Source organism: Vombatus ursinus, unplaced genomic scaffold, assembly GCF_900497805.2.
Source record: "Vombatus ursinus unplaced genomic scaffold, bare-nosed wombat genome assembly UNPS02009173.1, whole genome shotgun sequence".
In the NCBI taxonomy this organism is placed as follows: domain Eukaryota; kingdom Metazoa; phylum Chordata; class Mammalia; order Diprotodontia; family Vombatidae; genus Vombatus; species Vombatus ursinus.
The window spans coordinates 520,540-544,299 of record NW_020948951.1 but is presented as its reverse complement, the minus strand read 5'-3'; the positions used below and the strand labels follow the sequence as shown (position 1 = coordinate 544,299).

General features: G+C 44.3%; 1 protein-coding gene across 9 annotated transcripts in view; it reads right to left on the bottom strand.

Annotated features, from left to right (window-relative positions):
- Positions 1-5,277: 5,277 nt before the first annotated feature.
- Positions 5,278-23,760, bottom strand: part of SMARCA4 (SWI/SNF related, matrix associated, actin dependent regulator of chromatin, subfamily a, member 4) — a 120,999-nt gene continuing 102,516 nt past the window's right edge. For 4 of the 9 annotated variants that reach the window (XM_027851127.1, XM_027851125.1, XM_027851126.1 and 1 more), the window contains 7 exons: positions 23,365-23,592; positions 20,896-21,149; positions 9,342-9,450; positions 8,751-8,852; positions 8,203-8,335; positions 7,549-7,688; positions 5,278-5,782 (listed from right to left, as the gene is read on the bottom strand). In XM_027851127.1, coding sequence (XP_027706928.1) covers positions 5,750-5,782; positions 7,549-7,688; positions 8,203-8,335; positions 8,751-8,852; positions 9,342-9,450; positions 20,896-21,149; positions 23,365-23,592 — 999 coding nt within the window. In that variant the 3' untranslated portion in view covers positions 5,278-5,749. Of the gene's footprint in view, positions 5,783-7,548; positions 7,689-8,202; positions 8,336-8,750; positions 8,853-9,341; positions 9,451-9,875; positions 13,044-20,895; positions 21,150-23,364; positions 23,593-23,760 lie in introns of those variants that run through there. The other 5 variants (XM_027851130.1, XM_027851132.1, XM_027851129.1 and 2 more) reach the window with 4 other exon arrangements.

The window sequence follows — 23,760 nt, the reverse complement described above, 5'->3', positions numbered from 1 at the left end:
GAAAACTTGAATTCAAATCTGGCCTTAGACACTTACCACCTGTGTGACCCTGAGCAAGTCACTTAATTTGCTTGCCTCAGTTTCCTCATCTGCAAAAACAGGGATGATAATCATAGCACCCCCCCCAGGATTGTTGTGAGGATCAAATGAGATATTTGCAAAGTTTTGCATAAATGCTAGGTATTATTTTATTTGAGCCTCAAAACAACCCTGGGAGGTAGGTACTATTATCGTCCTTTTACAGATGAGGAAACTGAGGTAAACAGAGGTTAAAGTGACTTGCCCAGGGTCACAGAGCTAGTAAATGTCTGAGACAGGATTTGAACTCAGGTATTCCAGATTCCAACTCAAGAACTCTATCCACTGTGCCACCTGTCTATTAAATAGAAGTGTTTAAAAAAAGAGTGTCCCAAAGCCTTAAAATTTCACTAAGATTCTTGGGACAACTTGTATTATGTACTGGATAAAGTTTTCTTTATGAAAAATGATTTAATCCCTTTATTTTATTGTGTGCATATGGGTGGTAAATTCTCGATTTCCTTTCCTCCTTGAATAGAGGATGAAGTAGGGTTTACTGAAAAATAAGGAGTACCCAAGGGGAGAAATAAACTATCAGTGGGCTTCACTAAGCCTCCTCTTCTGCCCTCGGCGTTGTCCTAAGCCCTGAGCAATAGAACTATGCAGACTGTGTGCTGGCCCCAGAGTCAGTCACCCCTGCCCGGGAGGTGCGGCACACCAGGCACGGGGTGGGGGGGAATGTGTCTCTTCAAGCCCACCTGACATCTGCTTCCATTAAACTAACCTGTCTGCTGGACCTGTGCCCGTGTTTACAAATCCCCGTATGTCTCTTGCTGAAACCTTTCCTCCAAATCACACACCAAGCTGAATTCTCCAACAGAGCTCACAGCAAGAGTGTCTCTCTCTTTCCATGCTACCAGGAACCTGGTCAGCTCTCCCGGGGAGACCTCATGCCTGCTGGCCATCTTCTCCAGTCCTTGTCTCAATACCCTGCTCCGTCTCCAGTCACTTCCACAACATGGTATCATACACCTCTCATGTAACACTAATATTCAACATTTCTGTGCACCGCTCCCCCCCGCAACACACAACTTGGGGAAGGGAGAACCCTCTGTCTTCCCTTCTACCGCCAGGCCTGGCTCAGAAGCCTCTCCACCTCTGCAACAGTTCACTCCATCCTCTCAAATCAGTCAGTCCCGTGGTTTGTCTCCATGATCTCCCGGACTCCGGTCACTCTCCCTCCTTCCTCAGAGTCCAGTACCTTGACCCTCAGCCTCTGCTCTGGGGCTAAGGTGAAGCTCAGGTTACCCATTTGAACCTTAGGCAACAGTTTCCTTGCTAAATTCTGACCTTTGTCTCTATATCCCTACAGTAAAGGGAAGATAAAAAAAGGGAGCAGTCAGATGGTGGGGTTAAAGACTAAGGCAGAAAGAATGGGGAAAGGGGGAGGAAGAGAAGGAAAGAACACTTCAATGGGTGGGGGGAGGGAGGGAGAGAGAAAGGGGGGAAAGAAAGGCGGGGGGAGAGAGCAAGAGAGAGAAATGTCTATCATCTCAGGGAAATCAGGGGAGGAGAAAGTGTGGAAGAAGGGAGGAGAGGGCTGCCAACAGTGCAGAAGGGTGAAGGAGCATATGGGAGAAGCCACAGAGGGGTCAGGGGTAACCCTTGAGACATCAGTAGTGTGCTGAGGGGGCCAATGCTTGGAAGACCTTGAAAGACATTCAGGAGTGGGCAGGTAGGTAGTAAGCAAGTGGAGGAAGCTGGCGTAGACTTCTTAGGAGTTTAGCAAAGGGGAGAAGAGATATAGGATAATAGTCTGAGGAGATGCAGGGTCAGTGAATCTTTTTTAAAAATTAAAACAAGGGAGGTCTGAGTATGATTATAAGCAACTGGGAAGGAATTCTTTGGGAAAGATTGAAAATGAGACACAGGAGGATCAGTCATTGATGGAACAAAATCCTGGAGGAGAGTTGGGATAACACTTCCACATGGAGAGGCTGGTCTTGACAAAGGAAAGAAGTCCTCTGAACAAAGAAGAGGGATGAAGATGAAATCAAGTGTTAGGGCATGCAGGAAGGGAAATAAGGGAATCCATCATGAATTCTGCCATCTTGATCCACTCTCCTTGCAACACCAGATCACAGAAAATCAGAGTTGGGACCATGGAGGTTCAGTCCAATCATTACCTGAAGCATGAGTCCCCTCTACCTTGCTTACTTTGAAGATGTCCAGTCACTGCATGAAGACCCTTAAAGGGGTCTCCCCCCTCCCCCCACCTGTAACCCATTCCATTGTTAGCTCTGATTATCAGGAAAATTTTCTTTAGATGGAGAGGAAATTTGCCTCCTTGTAGCTTCCACCCATGAATCCAAGCCCAGTTCCTCTTCTACAACAGAACTTTATGTATTTGAGGAGAGCTACCATGAACGAAGGAAAAAGCATTTAAGTCCAAAGACACGCATCCTGGTTAAATGTATACAAGCCAGGCTGCTTGTGTGGAGACACACTTATGCCACTCGGTATCCTCAGCTCATCTTCATACAGATGGCTGAGCTGCCTGCATCCTAGATACAGGATTCAGTGATTTGGGTAGGGACTGATGGCTGCTTCTCCCTTATACGTGGGCTTTCTCCTGCCAAGATAATGAAAAAGGTTTTAGACTTTAAATGGCCTGAAATGGGGGAGAGTCAGTGAAATGAATGGTCCCATTTGCTATGCTCTGTTAAAGCAGGAAGTGCCAGACTCCAGTATTTGGAGTGAAGATGTGCCTAACAGACTCAGACTCGGAAGGACAGAACTTTGGGGAAGGAAGTCGTGCTGGTGCATTGCAGACTGTCTGTCTCTAAGAGACCTCCAAGGAGCTGAAAAAGTGGGAGGAGTGAATTTATTTAGTGCTTTTATGGAATATTTATGATTTTTAAAAAGGAGGTCAAGTACACCCGGGTGAGACAACTGGGTCAGCTATTCACACAAATAAAAAAAGCCTGGAAATTAAGTGTAATGCTTGCCGGCCCCTGCTCTGGTGCCTATTTCTCGGGACATTCATCATATTTAATGAATGAAGATATGATGCTGAGCTTGGGATCAGGAAGGCCCGAGTTCAAATCCAGCCTTGGTCACTAGTGACCCCAGGTAAGTTACTTAGGTTCTCTCAGCGTCTTTTCTCAGTTGTAAAATAGGGATAACAACAGCGATGAGCTTGCTGTTGGGAAGGCTGAATGAGGTGACATACATAAAGAGCTCCAGCAAACCCCCAATCTAGGTATGATGCCTGCTAATAGCATTTATTAGCTATGGAATGTAATCTTGTCTTTTCCACTGTTAATACCTTTATTGTTAGCCTTTTGAATATGTAAATGAGAAATAGCATTTATACAGCACTTTAAGATTTGCAAAAGCACTTTAAATGTGCTATTTCATTTGATCCTTGAAACAATCCCAGAGGTGGCTATTATCATCCCCATTTTATAGGTGAGGAAACTGGGGCAAACAGAAGTTATGTGATTTGCCCAGATCACACATCTTAAGTGTCTGAGATAGGATTTGAGCTTGGGTCTCCCTGACTCTTTTAACCCAGCACTCTATCCGTCACCCTACCTAGCTGCTGAGGTCAATGCTGCTACACCCCTACACCAACTCAATCCATTTATTGTCTTAAGAGGAAAAAAGAAAAAGAAAAAAAGGCAAGCATTTAAGTGCTAAGTGCTATGCGCCAGACGCCATGCTGAATGGTCAGAGCTCACATTCATATCAAAGTACATGCTTTACAACCCTTGGTGGTCACATATTTATCACCCCCATTTTACTGGTGGCTCAAAAGGCACAAGGCATCCATCATGGCTGGAACCCAGGTCTCCTCAGTCCTTCACTACTTTCTAAGATCTCTTTCTTCTGCTCACCTTTAGTATGAACATTCCCCAGGTCCTCCAACCAATCCTTGTAAGATCTGGTTTCAAATCTTACTCCCTGTCCTGGGCGCTCTCCTCTGAACAAACTCTAGCTTGTCAATGCTATGACAAGACAGTCACCTTTCCAAAGGACAAGGACCACTGAACAAAGACCAGCTGTGGTTCTGCACTGGGGCGGGGTGGAGGGATGACGGAAGAGAATGCTAGAGTTGGTTTTCAGCTGTGGTTCTAAAATGGGAAAGGGGAGGTAGATCCATTGAGTTCTAGATGCCAGCTCCTTTGATTGGGGTGAGGGGATTAAGTGCAGAAAACGCCAATGTGTGAGAACCCTCAGAGAGAACTGTCCCAACGACTTGTTCTGGTGCTTGAGAAATGAGAAGATGACTTTAGTAAATGTCAGCTCTGACCACCTGTCCAAATCCAAACTCCACCCTGACACACACAGCTGTCCTTTCTAACCCTAATACCTAATATATTGTCCTCATTCCCAGTTTAGCAACTCTATAAACCCCGTGAAGTGTGACCCCCTGTGAACATTATTACAAAGGGGGCAATGAAGGGAACATGCCAAATACAGCCCCATTCTTCACCACCAGTGTGGAGTGGGCAGAAGTGTCCAGGGTCAATATATCCGGATGGGGTTTCAGGATCTTAAAGGATGTTGAGTCTAGAGCAAGCAAAGAAAATGCATTCTGAATTGATGACTTCTGAGGTCTAAATCTTTGATCTTATAACTCTCCTAAGACTTAAGGCTGGCAGGTAAATACTGGCTGGAGGATGGGGAGGGACCCTAAGAAGCTGCTTCTCGGGGCAGCTAGGTGGCGCAGTGGATAGAGCACCAGTCCTGGAGACAGGAGGACATTGAGTTCAAATCCAGCCTCAGACACATAATACTTCCTAGCTGTGTGACCTGGGCAAGTCACTTAACCCCACTGACCAGACCAAAAAAAAGAAGCTGCTTCTCTACCCTGGGAAGAACCCAAGTGACCAGTGCTTTGGACTGAAGGGGACTGCATTGGACATAGAACAGTCATAGAACAGCTGTGTGGTCAAATGGAGACTTGATGACCACCGGCCTACAGGCAGTAAAGAGGATTCTCGCTTAGGCAGAGGATGGACTAGATGCTTGCCCTTTTCCACCAGGCACCACAGGGCCAGCAATCTTACCCTCCTGGTCAGGCAGTAAGTCTCCCTCCAAGTTCAAGATCTTTAGCTTGTGTCCAAGACCTCATGCTTTCCGCAGAAGCCGGCTGGCAATTGCAGAGCAGGGTGGAGGGGGAAGGTTCTTGTAAATAATCAGAAATTAGAGAGTTACAGAAATGACTGCAACACAGGAATATCGTGAAGATAGTAAGTTCACCAGAGAGTCTTTTTTGTTTAATTTATTACTGTCTGAAATCCAGTGACGCTGACACACACACACTCACGAGGGCCAGTGTCCTCTGTGGACAGGCGGCACCTGGTGACTTTGACCTGTTGAATAAAATACAGTACTAGTAGTGGACGGCTACACACATGCATCCACAGTTTAAACTACAGTGATTCAATACTGCAACTGAAACAGTACTGCCAGAAAAAGAAAAAATAGATATCAAGTGTTCCCCAATTCATAATTCTTTTTTTTTCCTTTTTAAACAGTTAATGCTGTTACAAACGCTACTGATGTCAGGACAAGGCAAGACACAAACAGTCCTACATCTTCTCTGCAGTATAAATATGGAAGATTTTTATACAGTTTACTGAAGTCTGATACTACATTTGTTGCTACCCGTTACAGCTAAAGGAAGAGGGACTCTCGGGGTCTACACCGTGGAATGTCCGGTTTAGTCTTCTTCACTGCCACTTCCTGAGCGATCCTAAAAAGTAGGGCACAAAGAAAGGCTGGGTGAGCACACAGGCATGGCCCTCAGGGGGAGCTGCTCAGAACCTGGAAGGCTCATAGTATCACATCATTCCTGTGGTTGGAAGGGACTTGAAGATCATCTAATGCCACACCTTCACTTTACTGATGAGGAAATTTAGGCCCAGAGAGAAGAAAGGTGCTCAAGGACACCCAGCTGGGAAGCAGTCAGGATTCAGACCCAGGGTCTGTGACTACACAGCAGTGTTCCCGTCATCACACAAGATGCCACCATCCCATCCTATCCATCAAGAGAAACTCGATAGCCTCAATTCTCTGTCACTATCAAACTCTGATGGCAGGAAACACTTAGCTAATTCCCCAATAGGCTTCCACCTCTACTGGAAACTAGAATCAAATGCTTGTTTGAGCTCAGATGTTCTGAGATGATCGCCTCAGCTATTAGATAAAGGTAGGTGTCTTGCACTTGAGTGGCGTATCTGGGCCACGATATTCGTGGGAGGCAGAAATACAGAGGCTAAACTGAAATGAGGCTGTGCTTTAGACATAACCTCAGATTAGATAATTAGGAACCTAATTGTCTTGCTAATCATCATTCCCTTAAGATTAGTTGAAATTCAGCTCTGTGACATATACATGCTGAAGTCCAGCATCGGTACTGAGATTTTCTTAATCTAAAAGCTTCCTTATTTAACAAGAGTCGCTATCTTCATCAGGGCTCTTGGCTCCTCCCAGTGGCCCAGGCTCAGCTTGACACAGCAATTAGCTGCTTCAGCTCTTAGGGTTTGTATTTTAAGATCCTTTGTGTGTAATGACATCATCAACATGGACAAAGAAAATCAGGACAACGTAACAGGAAATCTTAGCTTGGAACACTGGGAAGGGAGGAAGCTTACCCTGCAGGAACTGAAAAGAGGGACAAAAAGGCTTAAATAAGAATAAATTAAGGAGAAAAAGTAGGGGATGTTGATGTCAGCGAGGTTGCCCATACTTGCCAGAAATGGTTCTGGGCGAAGCTAGGATCAGCTGTCTGTTACCTTGGGAGTAGGGGCTCCTACATTCTTTGTATTTGTGTGCACACTGTCTGGCAAATAAGGAGAGGGTGGGGGAGATGACACACGAGGGAGGACAGCGACCTTTGCCTCTCCGATACTGAGCTCCGAGCTTAGTGCCGTCATTCCGAGCTCCAGGCACAGAAGCCATCACAGCTCTGCTGCTGCTCCTGAGAAACAGTTGCACAGTCAGGGCTGGGGTCCAACGTCCTTTCTAGCTGTAAGACCCTACACTATGGAATGAGAAAGTTACTCCTGTTGTTAGCAACCAAAGCCCATAGTAGAAGGGCCCAGGTTCTTACTTATACTACGTGTTTGTCAAAGGGGGAGGGAATCTGTCTATAGGATAACTTTAAATTTTAGGTACCTGACTTTTACCCCTGTTAAAAGTTACCTAGGACTGGCATTTGCTTTTCACCTCTGCCTCTTACTGCCTGCTTGTGACCTTGGGAAAATAATTTTACCCTGCTGGTCCTCAGTTTCCCTGCTTGTACAGTAAGGGGGAGGACTAGGTGGCCTGAAAGGTTTCATCTGGCTTTAACTCTATGAGCCAATGATGAGTTTGAAAAGTGTGCAGCTGAGAGGAAAACGCTTCGCTGGGATCATCAACAAAGCGTGGTCTGGCTGGTCCCTTGCTGTTTGTACCTGAACTTCAGTTCTCCCTTTTATAAATAAGAGCCTCCCCACAACGTGTCCCTCCTGACTTTACCTCCTCTTGTTCTTCTTCACTGTCATCATCACTCACTACTGGTTTGGCTCGGGATCCCCGGCTGGTGCGTCTCCGGCCCTTCAACCGGTCTTGTGCTTTCTCTTTTCGGCCAAGCTTAATCTTCACTTTGACAGAGCGAGCTGAGAAGGCATAAACAGGGAATGAGATTGTGGGGGTACTTGCTGGACTCTCAGGAGGACCAAAGAGAAGAAATTGGTTATGGGCCTGGAGTACCCCAAATGCCTCTTGCACTCATGTTTTCTCCCTGTTTTCAGCCATCCTTGAATATTCCCTGAAAGTCAGGGAATAAAATCCACTCTTCTTCCCCTCTGTACCTCACCCACCTCAGGACAATAGATCAGGTAGTACCAAATGGGCCTGTGAGACACATGGCACCCCAAGTAACCTCCCTAGGACCCCAAACGTGGTGGTCATCTTCATCAGAGAAAAGAAGAAAGCCTGTCTTCCCTACAGCTGGTGACATGGGAGATGGAATCTTATGTGGCTCATCCCTGTACAAACACTGACTTTTCTCCAGGCCTCTCACTCATGAAGGCCTGTCATTCCTGTGTTTCCATTTCCCTAAGGGTGATTAAAGGTTTCCGTTAGGAAACTGTCATCACTAGGTCCCAGGAGGCATCAGGGAAGACTTACACTCAGATTCAGATCCTTCCTCTTCTCCTTCTTCCTCCTCTTCACTTTCTTCTCCTTCGCTATCATCCTCTTTCTCAATTTTCTGTCTCACACTGGTGAAAACAGACTGCAGGACAATTGAGTCTTCATAGATCTAAGGGGAGTTTGGAGGATGGGAAGGACAATGAGCCTGAGCAATATGTATAGATTTACAACATCCATCAACATGGGAGTGTTGGGGAAGAAAAGGATTCACGGGAGAGGGGACAGAGCTGAGAACATGTATCTGGAAAGAGGGTTCTCCTACCGTATGTGAACATATTTGATTTACAGACAGCTCTTTAGGAGCACATCCACCATGTGAGGTGAGTCATTTCAGTAACATGAAAGCTATTTTCTGAGGTCAGTGGCAAATGGCCTTGATTTCATAAGTGAGGCCCTCTCTCTTGGGCATAGATAACATCAGCCCTAGAGATGACCAAGAGACTAAACGATTGCTGGCAGAGGGAGGGAAGAAGGCAGTTTTGGCATCTGAAACTGGGTGGTGGGCTCTCCCAGCTGTCCCCTACCAGTGAGCCTTCCAGGTTGAAGGTCTGGGCATTCTGACATAGCAGCATCACATCCTTCTCTAGATCATTGAGGCTGCGGTACTTGTGGTTGCGGATCCGTTCCTGGGAAAGAAGGGAGGGAGGAGGGACAGGGTCAGGTAGTATATGCAATAAATAGATCTATCTACAGAAAATCATGTCTTTTCCAAAGATTGTCCTGTATACAACTTACTCTATTAAAAAAGATAACTATCTTGTTGAAACAGTCATGCCGCTATTTTAAGGGCTTAAACTGGGTTTCATCCTAGCACTTTCCATACTAATATCTTTTACGTGACTGTCAGTCATGGGAAGAAACAAATCTATCCAGATCAGACCCATCTGGAGTCTTTGCCCATTAGGCTGGGGCTCCCCTGAAGTAACCTTGTATGACTCAAGAAATAAAGGTTTGATACTCAAATGAGCAGCACGAGCAAGACTAGGGGATAGGGAAAAGAATGATGTCCACACAGGGCATTCTTAAAATGTTTCATTAAAGTGACAGGCCTGAGGACTTCTAGCCCACATAGAAGAAATCTCTTTTCTTCAGCTTCGTCTAGAAGGCAATATTACCTTTATTTTCTTGAAGTCCACTGGTTTTCGGATGAGCTCGTAGTACTCTGGCAGCTCTTTGCGGGAAGGAAGCTGAATGAACACCTCGCTCAGCTGGCGTCCACTACTACTACAAAACAAGGGGACACACACCCACCAGGCATGAACTATCCACTCAGCCAGGCACCCACCCCAAAGCTGGCCTTCCCCCTCCCCACCAGAGCCCTCCTGGGGAACACAAGCTCCACAAAACAAACATAAGGATGACCACAACACCAGGGGTTTCACAGGTGCAGCCTATGTGAACTGGAAGGGGAGGAGACAGTTGGACCTGGGCTCAGTAAATAGCACTAAAGCAGGGAAGAGAATATGACAGAAACCTGATGCTGCTGGAGGAGAAATACAGCACATCCATATATTCTGAAGCCACTGGGGGCAGAGACGGTGGGAGAGGCCACAGGGTAGGAAAAGTGAGAATATGTACACTCAGGTATATTAACCCCCTCACAGATCTATGACTTTAAGACAATACAGGCAGAGTTCAATTTGCTCAAGTTTGGAATATTAAATAAACAGTATGTAGTTTATTCAGACAAAAATTACAAACTTAATAATTTGTTTAACTTTTGAACGTTTTTATTTTTTGTTACAAATGGAGGTACCAGTGGCTTGACTTCCACAGAATTGAGTATCTTGCAGTTTCTGCCAGTCAGGAGAAGCAGGCAAACAACAAAAAATGCAGGAGACTGTCAAAAGTAAAGCAAGGAAGTTTTGTGTTCTAAGGGCATTGGGTCCTGTCCAGCATCAGGCAGGTCACAGCAAGTGCTCAGTTCCACAAAAGGCATGGAGTATCTTAGTAACACTAACTTTCCAAACTCACTGATTGCACCCAGGCTCCTCAGAGTCATTTTATGAGATGTCAATATCAGCTACTTCTGAAGCTTTTCCCTGGACTTCCAGTAAATTGAAGGTATACCCAGATTGAGACAAATTCCTCTACTCTTTGGTGCTTTTATTTCTTGACTTAAGAGGAACTTACTTCCCAACACAGGCAAATTGCTTTCATTTGCTTCAGTAGCAGGTGAAAAACAAGAAGAATCAGAAGCTACAAGAAGTATAAAGGCCCTGCCCACACACACTATGCCAGGCAGTATTCCTGGGTCAACTACCTGAACAGGTATGGCTTTTTGCAAAATCTGTTAGCCTTTCCTAGACTCAGTTTCTCTTATCTGGGGTCCTTTCAATAATAGCAGCCATGCTTTAAGGTTCCTAAAGTGGTGTACATATTTTATCTCATTTCATTCTCACAACAACCATATGGGGCAAATACTATCTATCTCATTTTGAGATGGGAAAACTGAGGCTGAGAGCAGTTAAGTGACTTTTCCAGTGTCACATACCTGAACACAGGTTTTCCTGACTCAGTTTAGCTTCCTGGTCACTGTGCTAAGGCTTCCTTTCTTTAAGGCTTCAGGTGTGACTCCCACAACAGAGCAGAAAAAACACAGGAGAGGGCCTGGTTTACTGCTTTGACACTGACACACTTTATCCCTTCTCTGGGCCTCAGTTTCTTCCTCTGTGAAATGAGGAAGGTGGACTAAGTGATTTTTAAAGTCCTTCTGCAGTGATGATTTAAGTTAAATGTGCAGCCCACCCTTCCTTACTGCTTCCAAATCCTGGAAATGAGATTTACAGCAGCTTGTGTTCACAATAAAAATCTTTACATTTTTTCACAAAATCTTAAAAAAAAGTTTTTTGAGATGTAGTTTGTTTTTAATACAACAATCATTCCCCAGCAATAACCCTCCCTCCACGTAGAACCATCTCTTACAAAAGAGAGATTGAAAAAAACACAGCCAAACCAAACTGATCTAGTGACTGTGAGTGGCCAAGCATGTCCGGGCTGTGCTGGGACTGCACCATTTCTTAGCAGAAAGCAAGGGAACTCGAAGCTTGTGAGCCTCAGCCAGGAGGAATTGATGTGGGCCATCAATGCATGTGTTCTGCATTAGGATGCCTTCCGGAGTGGCCTTCATTGTCCACTTGACTGTAATCCCCACCTACACGGCTCTCCTGGGTCCACTCTCTTTACCACGAATCAGTTCACACAAATATTTCTGTGTTTCAATTACTCACATTCTTCATTACTTACAATGCAACTCTATTGTCCATTAAGTTCATATACCATTTACAGCAGCACGTTAATAAAATTCTTTTCATTTCGTAATAAATTCTTTCACGTGATTGTCTTTTGTACATAAACGGAAATAACTTACATTTCTATAATGCTTTAGGGTTCACACACCTACATTTTCTTGCATCTGATCTTCAGACCAAGGACGTTAAGGAGGGTGAGTCCCAGCCTGTCCACGCTGGGGCTGAAGGTCCTCATTTGTGAACTAAGGGGTCTGACAAGGGGATCTCTTCAGGTTCCCTTCTAGTTCTCAAGGTCTAGGAGCCTCTTCTCTTGATTAAACAGATGATAAAACTGGAGTTTGAAGAGTTCAGTGATGACCTTATTACACCATCATTAAGTTCAAGAACAGAATGTAAACCCAAGTCTTCTGGGGCCAAGTTCTCTCTTTTTCCTTCGGGTCATGCTGCCTTAAATTCTCAACAAGTAGTTGCTTTTGTCCGGGCTCTCTGAATAGAGGCCATCATCAAATTCAGAGGCAGCCCCTGCTTTAGACACTGCAGGGAATTCTGTGGCTGAACTTCCTGAGGTGTAGCATTCCTGAGGCTTTAGGATAGTTTAATATCCTCAACTAGTAACTGCTTCTTAAAGACACTGGTAAGCTTCCCCAGTGCCTCTCTGCCCTCCTGGGTTGTCCTGTCACCTGGGTGTCATGAGCTTGTTGTCTTTCCTTCTTCTGAGTTAGCAGCCACACAAAGAGCAGAGGCCTCCGCACTGACACATTCCTTGGCTTATCTGTCAAGTTTCCAACTCAAACGCCATGAGGGTATGTGCAGAGGCCACAATTGGCTTTCCTCCCACCAGGGATTCTGACTTGCTTTATATTTCCTCCATCTTCAGTTACCAAGGCCAGGGCTTCATCAGGCCTTGGGTCTAGTAGAAGACCTCGTGTTTTTCAGCTAGTATGTTCTGTAGTGATCAAAGCTCTTAAGAGAAAAAAGAAATGCTGGGGTGTTTCTGAAATGCTCTGGGGCTTCTTTATCCCAGGGTTGGTCCATGAGCAGTTTGCCGGTACTTCCTATTGTCTTAAGAACATTCATGCTTCCATCGGAAAGATATTTGATCAGAGACTGCCACCTTCTGGTCTCAGTCATTTAAAAACTATCTAGTTAAGCTGTATTTCCAGCTGCTGACAATGATTTGCTAGCAGACAATATGCAATTGCTCAGACCAAGGGCTGCTGGATCCCTGGGGAAGGGGGTAGGGGGATCCTGCTTTCAAAGGGGGCAGCTGCTACGATGCCTCATGACTGGTTGTAGCTGTTTGGCTGAAGATGATGCTGATGTCACAGGAGATGGAAGGAGAATTAGACCAGATTGAACTTCATTAAGGTCCTTTTCACTTTTGGCCAAGAAGGATTTTTTTTTTAAACGTTTGTAGAACATTTCTTAGAGATGAGGACAAGTCTGGCCAGTTTAACAATATGGTGCATTTGGAAATGGATCTTCCATAGTTCAACAGCTATAAGTCATGTTGTTTTGGGCTAGTGTGGAGAAGCTTCTACACATTACACACTGCTCGTCACTCTGCTGCAAGGAGAAATAAGAAACAAAAACAAAGAGCAGTTTAGTGGGCTGCTACCAAAACTACGCTACCTCAGAGACAATTGCTCAGAGACTGAAGAACTGCCCGGCAGGCCTGAGGCCCCAGCCTAGCCACAAAGGAGGCAGGCAGGTGGGCTGCAGAGGGAGGCAGCTTTGCTATAAAACATCAGATCAGCAGGAACAGGTTGTGGAAATGGGTTAAGATAGAATTGGATGGTTCTGAATTCAGATAAATGTAAAGTCTTACCTTCCAATAGCGAAGGGCGCTTTTCAGGATCTATGTGGATTTCCAGGTCACAGGCTCAGGAAGTAGCTGTTTTCAACTTCTTTTCAACTCTACCCCCTTAAGACTTGCTCTGATGCTTCTCTGTCCCGCATATTTTGTGCAGGGCAGGGCAGGGTAGTAAGCTCCTGGTTCCTAATCTCTATAGGAAACGCATGGAGGAATGGATGCTGATGCCAGCGTCCCCCACATTCAAAGGAGCTGCTCCAACCCTCCCTAGCTTTGGGACCAAGGGCAAGTCACTTCCTCTTCCTGAGCCTCAGTTTCAGCTGTAAAAATGGAGGTAATGACACTGGCTGCTGCTGCTGTCTGTCCGCAGGAACCCATCTCACAGTCAGTCCCTAACTCACAGGCAGGCCGATGAGGTCCGTGAGTCAACAAGGTGGACCACGGTGCCCCCTGGAGGTGAATGGGGCTTGTGCATGTTTGAGAGAGTACAATGTACTATTTGTTCTCAGTATACAGGAAAAGAAGATATGCTCTGAGACAAGAAAGAATCTTGCATTGAAACCTGCCAGCTGCACAAGTGTATGCCTGGCCTTTCCACACTCAAAATGATATCCCACAGTGATTTCATTTTAAAGGCTTTATTCATCATGGGTCAGAAGAAACAAACACTACGTATTTTCCCCCCTCTTCCTCTCTACTACCAAAGTGTAGATGGAAGACTGGATTCTCCAAGGCCAGGCAGGCAAGTCCTGCAGAGATAGCATGGGCTGGGTGATGGGCCATATGCTATCTGAGAACCAGTCTAGCTAAATGAAGAGAGGCTTGGAACCAGAGAGCTGGTCAGCATGTTGGACTTTTTTGGCCATGGTTAACTCAGTAAACCTTTTACTAAGGTGTGGAAGGGGATATCACCTGCCCCAGAAGCAGGACTATGCACAGGGAGGGAATCAGAGATCCTTCAAGTTGTCTCTTCCCCCTGCAGTCCTTGGGAACTTCACATCTATTTTATGCATGTAGGGAAACAACAGGACAGAGAATGAAGACATAAACCTGCCTAGAAACCAATCAACACTAGAACAGAAAGAACAAGGAGACTCCCAGAATTGCCAACCTAGGTTTCTTCCTCAGATGCTTCAGTGTGATGTCAAGGTTACTCTCTATTCCTCAAAGGTATACCCAACTGGGTACACAATAATACACCTAGCTGAAAAAGCCTTCAAGTAGAGGCCTTGAGACACATGGCTGCCTGAGGTCTACACTCACTAACTACAGAGCAGCTTGTTAGTAGGAGTTTGGCTCCCTTCTGCTTCAGCTATGACAGCAATAGGAAAGGGGGCAGACAGTGGTCAGAATCACAAAGGTTGTAAATCATCTAATAAACTTGAATCTAACCACTGAAACTTGTTTACTTTGTTTGATACTCAAAGTAGGTTCTTGGGACAGTGGATAAACTAACAGAGGAACTAAGCCACACCCATAGTGACATCTTTATAAGTTAAATTGGAAGATACAACCAGAAAAGGCAGTGAGATGGTCTTTTAGCAAGGATTGGACAGATGGCCAGCCCAAGTGCTACACTGGTATCTCGGAAATATCAGAAGAACCAGAGGAAGTAGATCCTCAATGAAGTAATTACACAAAGGTATGGATAAAAATCATACAGGATGAAGAGACATGGAAGTGTGGAGACCTATACCCTGGGAGGAAATGTCTACACAGATGGGCAAATGGAGCCATCAACATAAGTAATCCCTGAAATCCTTTCCCTAGCCCTGCGGAAAACTTTCAAAACCCATAAATCCATATGACCAAAAATTAGTGATTACCAGGTATTAGGTATACACACTACTAATCTTGCTAAGTGCCCCTCTGTCCAGGGCACTCTCTTCTCAAATATTTTTGATAGCTTCCCTGTCCCCATAGGATAAAGTACAAATTCATTAACCTGGCATTAAAGGACTCCCACAACCTGATCTGATCAGTGGGCAGAACCAGAGCCAGTATGTAGAAGATCAGGGATGTAGGTTTCAGCTTAACATAAGAAGGAATTTATCAAAAAATGAAATGGGAGGCCTAACATAGGCCAAATGATTAAGTGTGTGATGCGTAGTAGTAGTAGCAGTAACAAAAATAACATATATTATGTAATGAAATGGTGGCAACAATGTAACATCACTGCTGGCTGTAAAAATTTTGTACCTACTACACACAGGATACCTAGAAAACTGGACGTGGTGGCTAGAATACCAGAAGGTCTTAGGTGTACAGATGACAAATCTCCATAGTATAAACGTGGATCTCAAAATAACCTAGAGAACTCAATCAATACACTATATTGTGGACTATTATCAGAGATTGAACAATCACCTGGAGAGAACAGTTAAGGAACAATTTTTAAGATAGATGTCATCACACTGAATATTCAATCTCCAAGCTCTATAGAAGACAGGCAGGGAGATGAAAACCACATGGGAACAGGATAAGGTGTGTATCATCCTCACTGTCTTTTCTGCTACTGGTGCTATACTAAGGATGCTTTTACTAGGTCTACAGAAGATTAGCTTATATCCTACTACTTGTAACCAACTACAAAAAGTACATCTGAACAAAAGTTCAAAAGGATAACAATGGAACAGCAACTTGTCCCAGAACCATTTAAAAAAGAATTTCACCATAAAAGGTGAGAACAATAATAATAACTGAATACTACACATATTTACATAAATTATCCCAAGTAAGTCACATAACTCTAGATTTCCTTCAGAAAACATGGAGCCAACTTGAAACTCGAGAGTTCAGGTGACTGGCCCCTGGTCATGGTGGTAGAGGCTGGCTTTGACCCTCATCTCCCTAACTCCCCAGGTCCAGTGCTCGAACAACTATACCATCCTATGGGGATGTCACCTCCCCAGCATTCAGTGCATAGCCTTACACATAGGAGGCCCTTAGATGTTCGCTGAACTGAATTCTTGACACCAAATCCTAACCATCTTTTCAGATCTAACTTGAATCCCTCCTTCTTTGTGAAGGTATCTTAGACCCAAATGATTTCTGCCATTCATTCACTGGTGATGAAGGGATATTGTTTTACCATTCCCAGCACCAAGTGCCCCCTGCCTTTGTACCTCTTGCCCCATACACCAGGCAGTCCTACCAGTGCAGGGTTGCCTAGCACTTCAAAGGAAGTTCTTAGGAAATGAAACAAAACCATGATTAGTACTGAGACTTGTCTGCAAACCTCCCAAACTCCTCTCAGATGTCAGCGATATTCAAGTACTCTTACTGTGTGGACATTTCTCATGAAACTGAACAATATATTCTAAATACAGTCTTACTGTGGGGACTTAAATAACAGTAATGCAACTCCCTCATTTTACAGATGAAGCAAAGGCACCTAGAAAGGGGAAGGGCCTGAGGCTTCACAGAAAGTTAATGGAAGACCTGGGACTGAAACCAAGCCAACACGTGGCCCTTTACTGTTTACACATTCCTCACAAGCTGATGAGGAAAGGAATGCAAACATTGTCATCTCCACCACCACTGTAGATCGAGAGTGTAAAGTAAGCCATCTTCTCTTTGCAGATGATTCCTAGATCCAGCCCTCATATCCCTCTGCAGTTCCAGTCCTGCACTACTCACTGCAGGGCCCGAAGGCATCCGTTTCAAATTCAATGTGGGTCCAAAATGGAGCATGTTATCTTTTCCCCTAAGACATCCTATCTTCCCAACTTCCTGACATCTGCTTCCTTCTAGTCACCCTGGTTTACATAATAAAGAATGATCCTGGATTCTTTTCCTTCCTCAAATCCAATCAGGCAACAAAGTCTGGTCCATTCCACCACTACAACATTTCTTACATCTGTCTCCTTTTCTATGCTCACATGATCACTAGAGTTCAGGTATTTATCACTTCTTGGTTGGACTATTGCAAATGGCCAGAATTCTAATTGGTCTCCCTGCCTCCCACTCTCCCCTCTTTTATTTATCCTTGACAGCTGCCAAACTGACATTTTTAAAGTAAGGTATGATCATGTCACTCCACTGTGCACTCAGCTTCAGAAGGCTTCTTTCTGCTAGGAAGATAAACTCTGTTGTTTAAAACCCTTCACAATCTACTCTAGCCTGTGTTTCTAAGCTTCTCCTTCACTCACTTTATGTTCTAACCAGGCTAGCTCACTTGTGTTGCATCTCCCAACTCTGGATCTTTGCATATGCTCTCTGCCCCGCCCTCTCCCTCCATCCCTAGCATTTATTCCCTTATCTCTGACTCACATAATCCATTGGCTCAAGGGCCACTTCTCACAAGAAGTCTTTCCTAATTTTAAAGCCTTCTTTACCACATATGTATATACATGTATATGGATGTGCAAAAGCACACACCCACCCCTGCATATGTTCCATTTTTTTTAAATCCGTGCACATTGTCCATTCTACCCAATGGGTTCTTTGAAGATAGAAGTTTTTTTTTTGGTATTCCTAGCCAGCCCTAGCATGTACTTAATAAATGATGTTGAATGAATTAATGGATATATATTGGGGGGGGCGGTGTATCCCTTCCTCTGGCACAGTACAGACTGTACTCCTTCTGTACCTTCTCCTCCCTCGGGTTCTTTTCCTACAGAGGAGCTCCTGAATAGTCCAGACAATATCCTTTTGGCCTCCTTGCATTTTGAGGGCACCAGTACAGCACCGAGCTGTGCATGTTTGCTAAGTTTGCTATGAGAAGCCCTCACTTTCCTTCTCTTCTAATCATTCATTTCTAACACTTATTTTCCAATAATAACTCGTATGCCAATTCTTGACCCTTGATCATGATCCTACTGATGACCACCATATCTCTGCACTCACAAGGAAACTGAGGCTTAGAAAAGGGAAGGTGATTTGCCTAAGAATCTGCACCTTCCAACTCTCAGAGTATACATACCTGCTCCCACCACCCCAGGGGGACTCCCTTAGCACACACTCCCTGAAGTGATTATTTCTGATGAGCACATCCCACAAGGATAGGCACCATGTGGCATACCCATCAGTGTCCCAGGCCCCCAAAGCACATTTGGGTACATAGTAAGTGTTCTATCAATGGCTGCCAATTAAAATGATAGCTAATGGGGGAAAATGACAAGAAGAACCCAACACACCCAAAAATAATCTTGAAAGATAAGGATGAAATAGATTAGCTCAGTCATCAAAAGACCAATTCCTGCTAAGTCAATGGGCCTGAGGAGGCAGCATGGAGAGGAGAGATTACATGGGGCTGCTCCAGCCCAGGGAAGACTGTTTCTGTTCCATAATCACAGACTCTCTGAAATGGCTGAGATCTCAAAGTCTAGCCCAACCTATCCTGGAGCAGGAGTCTCCTCTACAGCTTCTCCTTGAAGAATTTTTTTAAGCGAAAGAATGTGATCTGGGAGGCAGCTCATTCCACCTGTGGTCAGCACTAATCATTGGGAAGTTTTTTCACACACTGAGCCAAAATCTGCTTCTCTGGAACATCTCCTATTGCTCTTAGTTCTACTCTGTTCATCATGTTATTGTAATTTTGACAATGAACTGAGACACTTAGAGATAATTAATAGGAGTATGGGAAAAGCACATTCAAGGTCACCTGCTCTAACCACCCACCCCACTCTCCTTAAGAACAGCTATTGCTCTGGTGACCACTTCTGAAGGAACCTGATGCCCACCCTAGAGTTGGCACTTGTGTTTTAGTGAGTTTTGAGTCTCAATGAAAAACATGCTCTAATATCATTCCCCTTTACTGTGTTTCTGCACAGCATCCTCTAGTTGGAGAAGGTGAGGTTCTGTCTCCAACCACAATCTGTAAACCTTTATCCCAGGGTTGCTTTTTGGATTTGCTGAATTTCAGACAGACACACAGGAGGCCAATTCTTCCACCCGATTCCACGGTCTTTTGAAAAAAGTCTCCAAAGGCACACTGTGAGCCTGACACTTTGAACATTCCCAGAAAGAGCCAAGACAATGGGCACAGCTTGGGAACAAGAAAAGCAGTAAGGCTCTCCCTCTCTCGCACTGCTCCTTTCCCTAGCAGAGATCCTTATATAGAACTGTTGACCTCACTGAATATAATCCCCCCGGAGAGGATAAAGGTATGGATGCAGAGAAGGTGTGGTATAGTAGAAAGCGCTGGATGTGGAGTTACAAAACCTGAGTCTAAATTAAGACTGGTGTGACCCTTAGCAAATCACTTCATCTCTGCAACCCTCAGTTTAGTTCTCTTTAAAGTGGTGACAATACTTACATTGTCTGATTTATAGGATTACTGTGAGAAAAGTGCTTTGCAAATTTTAAAGCCTTAAACAAATGCATACTATCACTATTATAGTTTCACCAAATATAAGTGTTCTGAGTAATATGCCCATTGTAAGATGGGCATATTCTTCCCACTAATAATATTCTGTAGTGCAATAATGTCTAGACCTCTGCAACTTTTCCTCACATACCAGATCTTCCTGAATCTGTTAAAAATTATGGAAGATAAACCCATATGAGAATTTATCAAATGACATTTTGTTTCAATAGGGTAGCATGAACCACGGACTGAGTCTATGGTATGTGTCTTACAGCTGTACATCCATCTGGCCAAAGGAAAGCAACAGAATATAAAATGCTAATCAATCAAGATCAAATGAGAGAACTTTGTCTCTGATCAAGAATAGAGCCTATTTAAACTATCCTTGCATATTATTATTATTTTTTTTTTACTTTTAAAGCTGCCATTTCTTGGGGCTAATCTCTGAGGCTTATTGCCTGCACGTTTTTAGCTATCATCTTCTTAACTCCCTTACTGGTGTCTGGGGCTCCTAAGTGGCGCTCAAGACATCAGGAAAAATCACTTCCTTCTGAAACTGCTGTGCTTGGCGAAGCAGCCAAACGGGGCTAAAGCAAGATAAGTTTTCCCTGCAGTACTTTCCAGTCTCACACAGAATCCTAAGCCCCTCCAAATGTAGATAGCTGCACCTCCTCTAATGCAAAGGCATGTTTCAACTGAAAATCCAAGGATACACCACACTACCCTACAAACAACTCAACGCAATGGGCCGCAAATGAAGAGCGCCTGTAACCACCTAGGGAGAACCTGAAACTGAAAGGCTGAGGATATGTAGCAAATCACAGCCTAATTGGTCCCCTGCCCCCCTCCACAAAGTTTGCCAGAAAACTTAAGGAGATAGCAAAGAGCTCTATACAAAAGGGAAAAGCTTGCCCTCAGCGTGCAGCACTGGGTACTTTTGGCAACCAGATGTGGGTGGGCAGATGTCTAGTAAACGGGTCTGTTGAAAGCTATAGCATTTAGAATCTGTGAGCCTGGGATCAAGATGGGGTAACTGATGTAGACTCTCTTGGCTGCTTTGCATCAATCTGAAGAGCTCTCTGGACATAGAGACTTTCCCTTATGGTCCATTTTTTTTGGTAATACCAAGGAAGCACAGAGAAAAAGATAGTTAACCAAATTCTCCGTCAGCACAACTGAAGACATCCAGTCTAGCTGTGATACCCACTGGGCTCAGGCTGTACCCCATCCTCCTGCTCACAGCCAAGCCATCAATCACGGAGTGAAGGGGCTGCTCTGTCCCTTTTTTCACTTACCTGTCTTTGTATTTGATCACAGCATCCACAATCTTCTTCATTTTCTTGGTGAGGTTTGGTGGGTTTGGGGAGAGCTTTTCAGCAGGGGGTCTGCCACGTTTCTTTTGCTTTTTGCTATCATCATCCTTGTCACGGCTGCGAGTACTGGTTGTTGGTGTTGAAGAGCCAGCATCGCTGTCCCGTTTGCGCTTCCGAGATGACTTCTTCTGTCGGACTTCTTCCTCGATTTCCTCCAGTGTACCTTCCTCTATGGCCTTCAAGGTCAGTGGTAGTAAAACAGAACAACCACCATCCAGATTATTTAGGGAGAGGAACACAACAGAAACAACTCATTCATACACAAAGCTAAGGGAAGGGTTGCTAACAGTAAGGGAAGGGAGGGTGAGCACTATGCCACATATCCCAAATCTGGCTCAGTTTGCTTGCTGTGCTATCTAAATATTGTTGCACTTATTCTGTTTAATTTAATGAGTGCTACAAATGAAAACATCCCATGGATAATTTCACCCTTGAAGAAAGAACACTAGACTACTAAAAGTCAGGAGACTGATCAAATCAGCTACCTGGGTCCAAGTTTTCTTATTGGTAAAATGAGGGGGTTGGAATAGATTAACTTTAAGGTCCCCTTCCAGCTCTAAGACTGTATGGTTTGGGGTATCTCTGTCAATTGACTTTTCCTGCCCAAGAAGATAGGGACTTCATGGCTGTCCAGCAGAGGCCTGTCCCCAAGGTGGTGGTCCACTTCCCCAGTATTTTTCTCTCATAAGACAGTCTCCTTGTTAGGAGCTGAATTTGTGTCTCAGACTTTGCCATTCCACCCAGTAAGACATGCAGCAGACCCCCAGCCCTGTCTACAGGAAACTGGTTTCTCTTTACTGTGACTTTCATCACGGCTCTAGGCCTCTTGAGGTCAGATGCTGCAGAGGCCCAAACTGCTTCACCTTCACTTCGCACCCACTGCCCTGACCTAACAGGCTTGTTTAATCCTTTTCCGCATTTAAAATCTTTTGCAAGCTACACATGTGAGTGTACACACTTCTGGAAAGCCTGTGAGATCTAAAGTAAGCAGACTGGCTTTACAGGCTGGTAGAGGAAAGCAACAGTCAACAACACTGAGAGTTACTTGGAAATAAAACTCAGCAAGGGTGTGGCCTGTGGTGGGACAGGTGAGGCTGGTCGGTTCCGTTATGTGATCACATCATCTGCCCCACCTCGCTCTCTGGAAACCAAGTTGAATATACTTCATGTATCTGTTTCCTCTGGTCTTTTTTTGGGACAATATATGGACAGAAATCAACAGCTGCAACATAGTGCTCTGTCAGCTCTTGGCTTTTAACAACATTTAAATGGAAATTATCAACGGAAAGAAATGAGAGTGGGCCACGCTCTGACCAGGAAGTTCCTGGTGGCTGACTTTATGGCCAAAGTAAGGCCAGGTTCTGATGCTGGATTTCTTTAAAAAAAAAAAAAAATTTTTATCGATCTTTTGGTTTTTACATCATCTCCAGTGTCCAATATTCCCTTTCGGCCTGCCCTCCCTAGTAAGTCATCCCTTTTAATAAAGAATAAAAGAGAAAGAAAAGTAGGTCAGTAAGACTAATCAACATGTCAACTGAATGTGAGAGTATGTGCAATTGTGTGTCCACACCACCCCCTAACACTGTAAAGAAGGGGAAGAGGAAAATTTTCTCATTTCTTTGGGTCACAGACTTAAGAGCTGGAAGGCACCATGGAGCCCACCAAATCCTCTAAGAGATGACAAAACTGGGGCTGAGAGAAGTTAAACTGTCTTGCCCAGGGCTACACAGCTAGGAAGCATCTTAGGCAGAACTTGAACTCAGGGCTTTCTGACTCCTAGCCCACTGCACAGGGCTGACATTAGAATCTAGCCTTATGGTCATAGTACAGACTTTAATTTATTAAACTCATTAGGTTATTTATTTTTTTAAAGCAGGATAAACTGTAAACCAGTTAACTGTCTCATACATAAGCCACTTTAATAACAGAAAAGTGGTATTCTGAATGAAATATGCATAGAAAAAAGGACAGAGCAAGAAAATAAATTTGTCAATTTTTCATTACTGTCCAGCTGAAGACACTTTTTCCTAGACAGAAATATACTTAGATAAACTCATTAGTTTTTACATTCTCAGAGGACACCTGTTAGGCAACACAAATCAAGGTGGAGCTCATGGAGAATATTATGGTCTGATATACTCAAGGGAACTTATTTCTCTTGTAAAGGAATTACATTTGTATTAATATCTGTGTTACTTAAGCCTCACTGACATTGAAATAAAAAATAACTTGAGTAAAGACTGCCGGAAGCCAGTCAGATTTCAAATAAAATTCCCCCTCAAGACTAACCCACTGGACAGAAGACTAGTTTCTGAGCACAGATTAAGGTCCCCAGGACACTAACAAGGGTAGTCTGAAAAAAAATCAGTGCAGAATGAAGCCATCACCTACAGTATATACCTTGAGCCACTGCTTCTCGGTCAGTGAGTCGCTGTAGTCAACTTCTTTACGGTGGCGGGAGCCTCGCCCAAACATCTTTTCTTCTTCTTCCTCACAGGTCAGCCTCTCAACTTCAGCATCATCCTTAATGATCCAAGATGGAAGCTCATCTTCTTCCATCAGGCGTGGCTTTCTTTTGGGGTTTCGAGCTTCCTCTCGCCTACGATCCAAATCCATGCGCTAGGACACAGTGAGAGGAAGTCAGGGGCCCGTGGGAAAATCAGGAACAATTATTAAGAGGGCCACTGACTATTTCCATTCCTGCTACAAAGTCCTTGGGTGACAGTGAGATAAATATGACATATGTATCATATTTGATATGCACGATAATCAGACACTTAAGTTGTA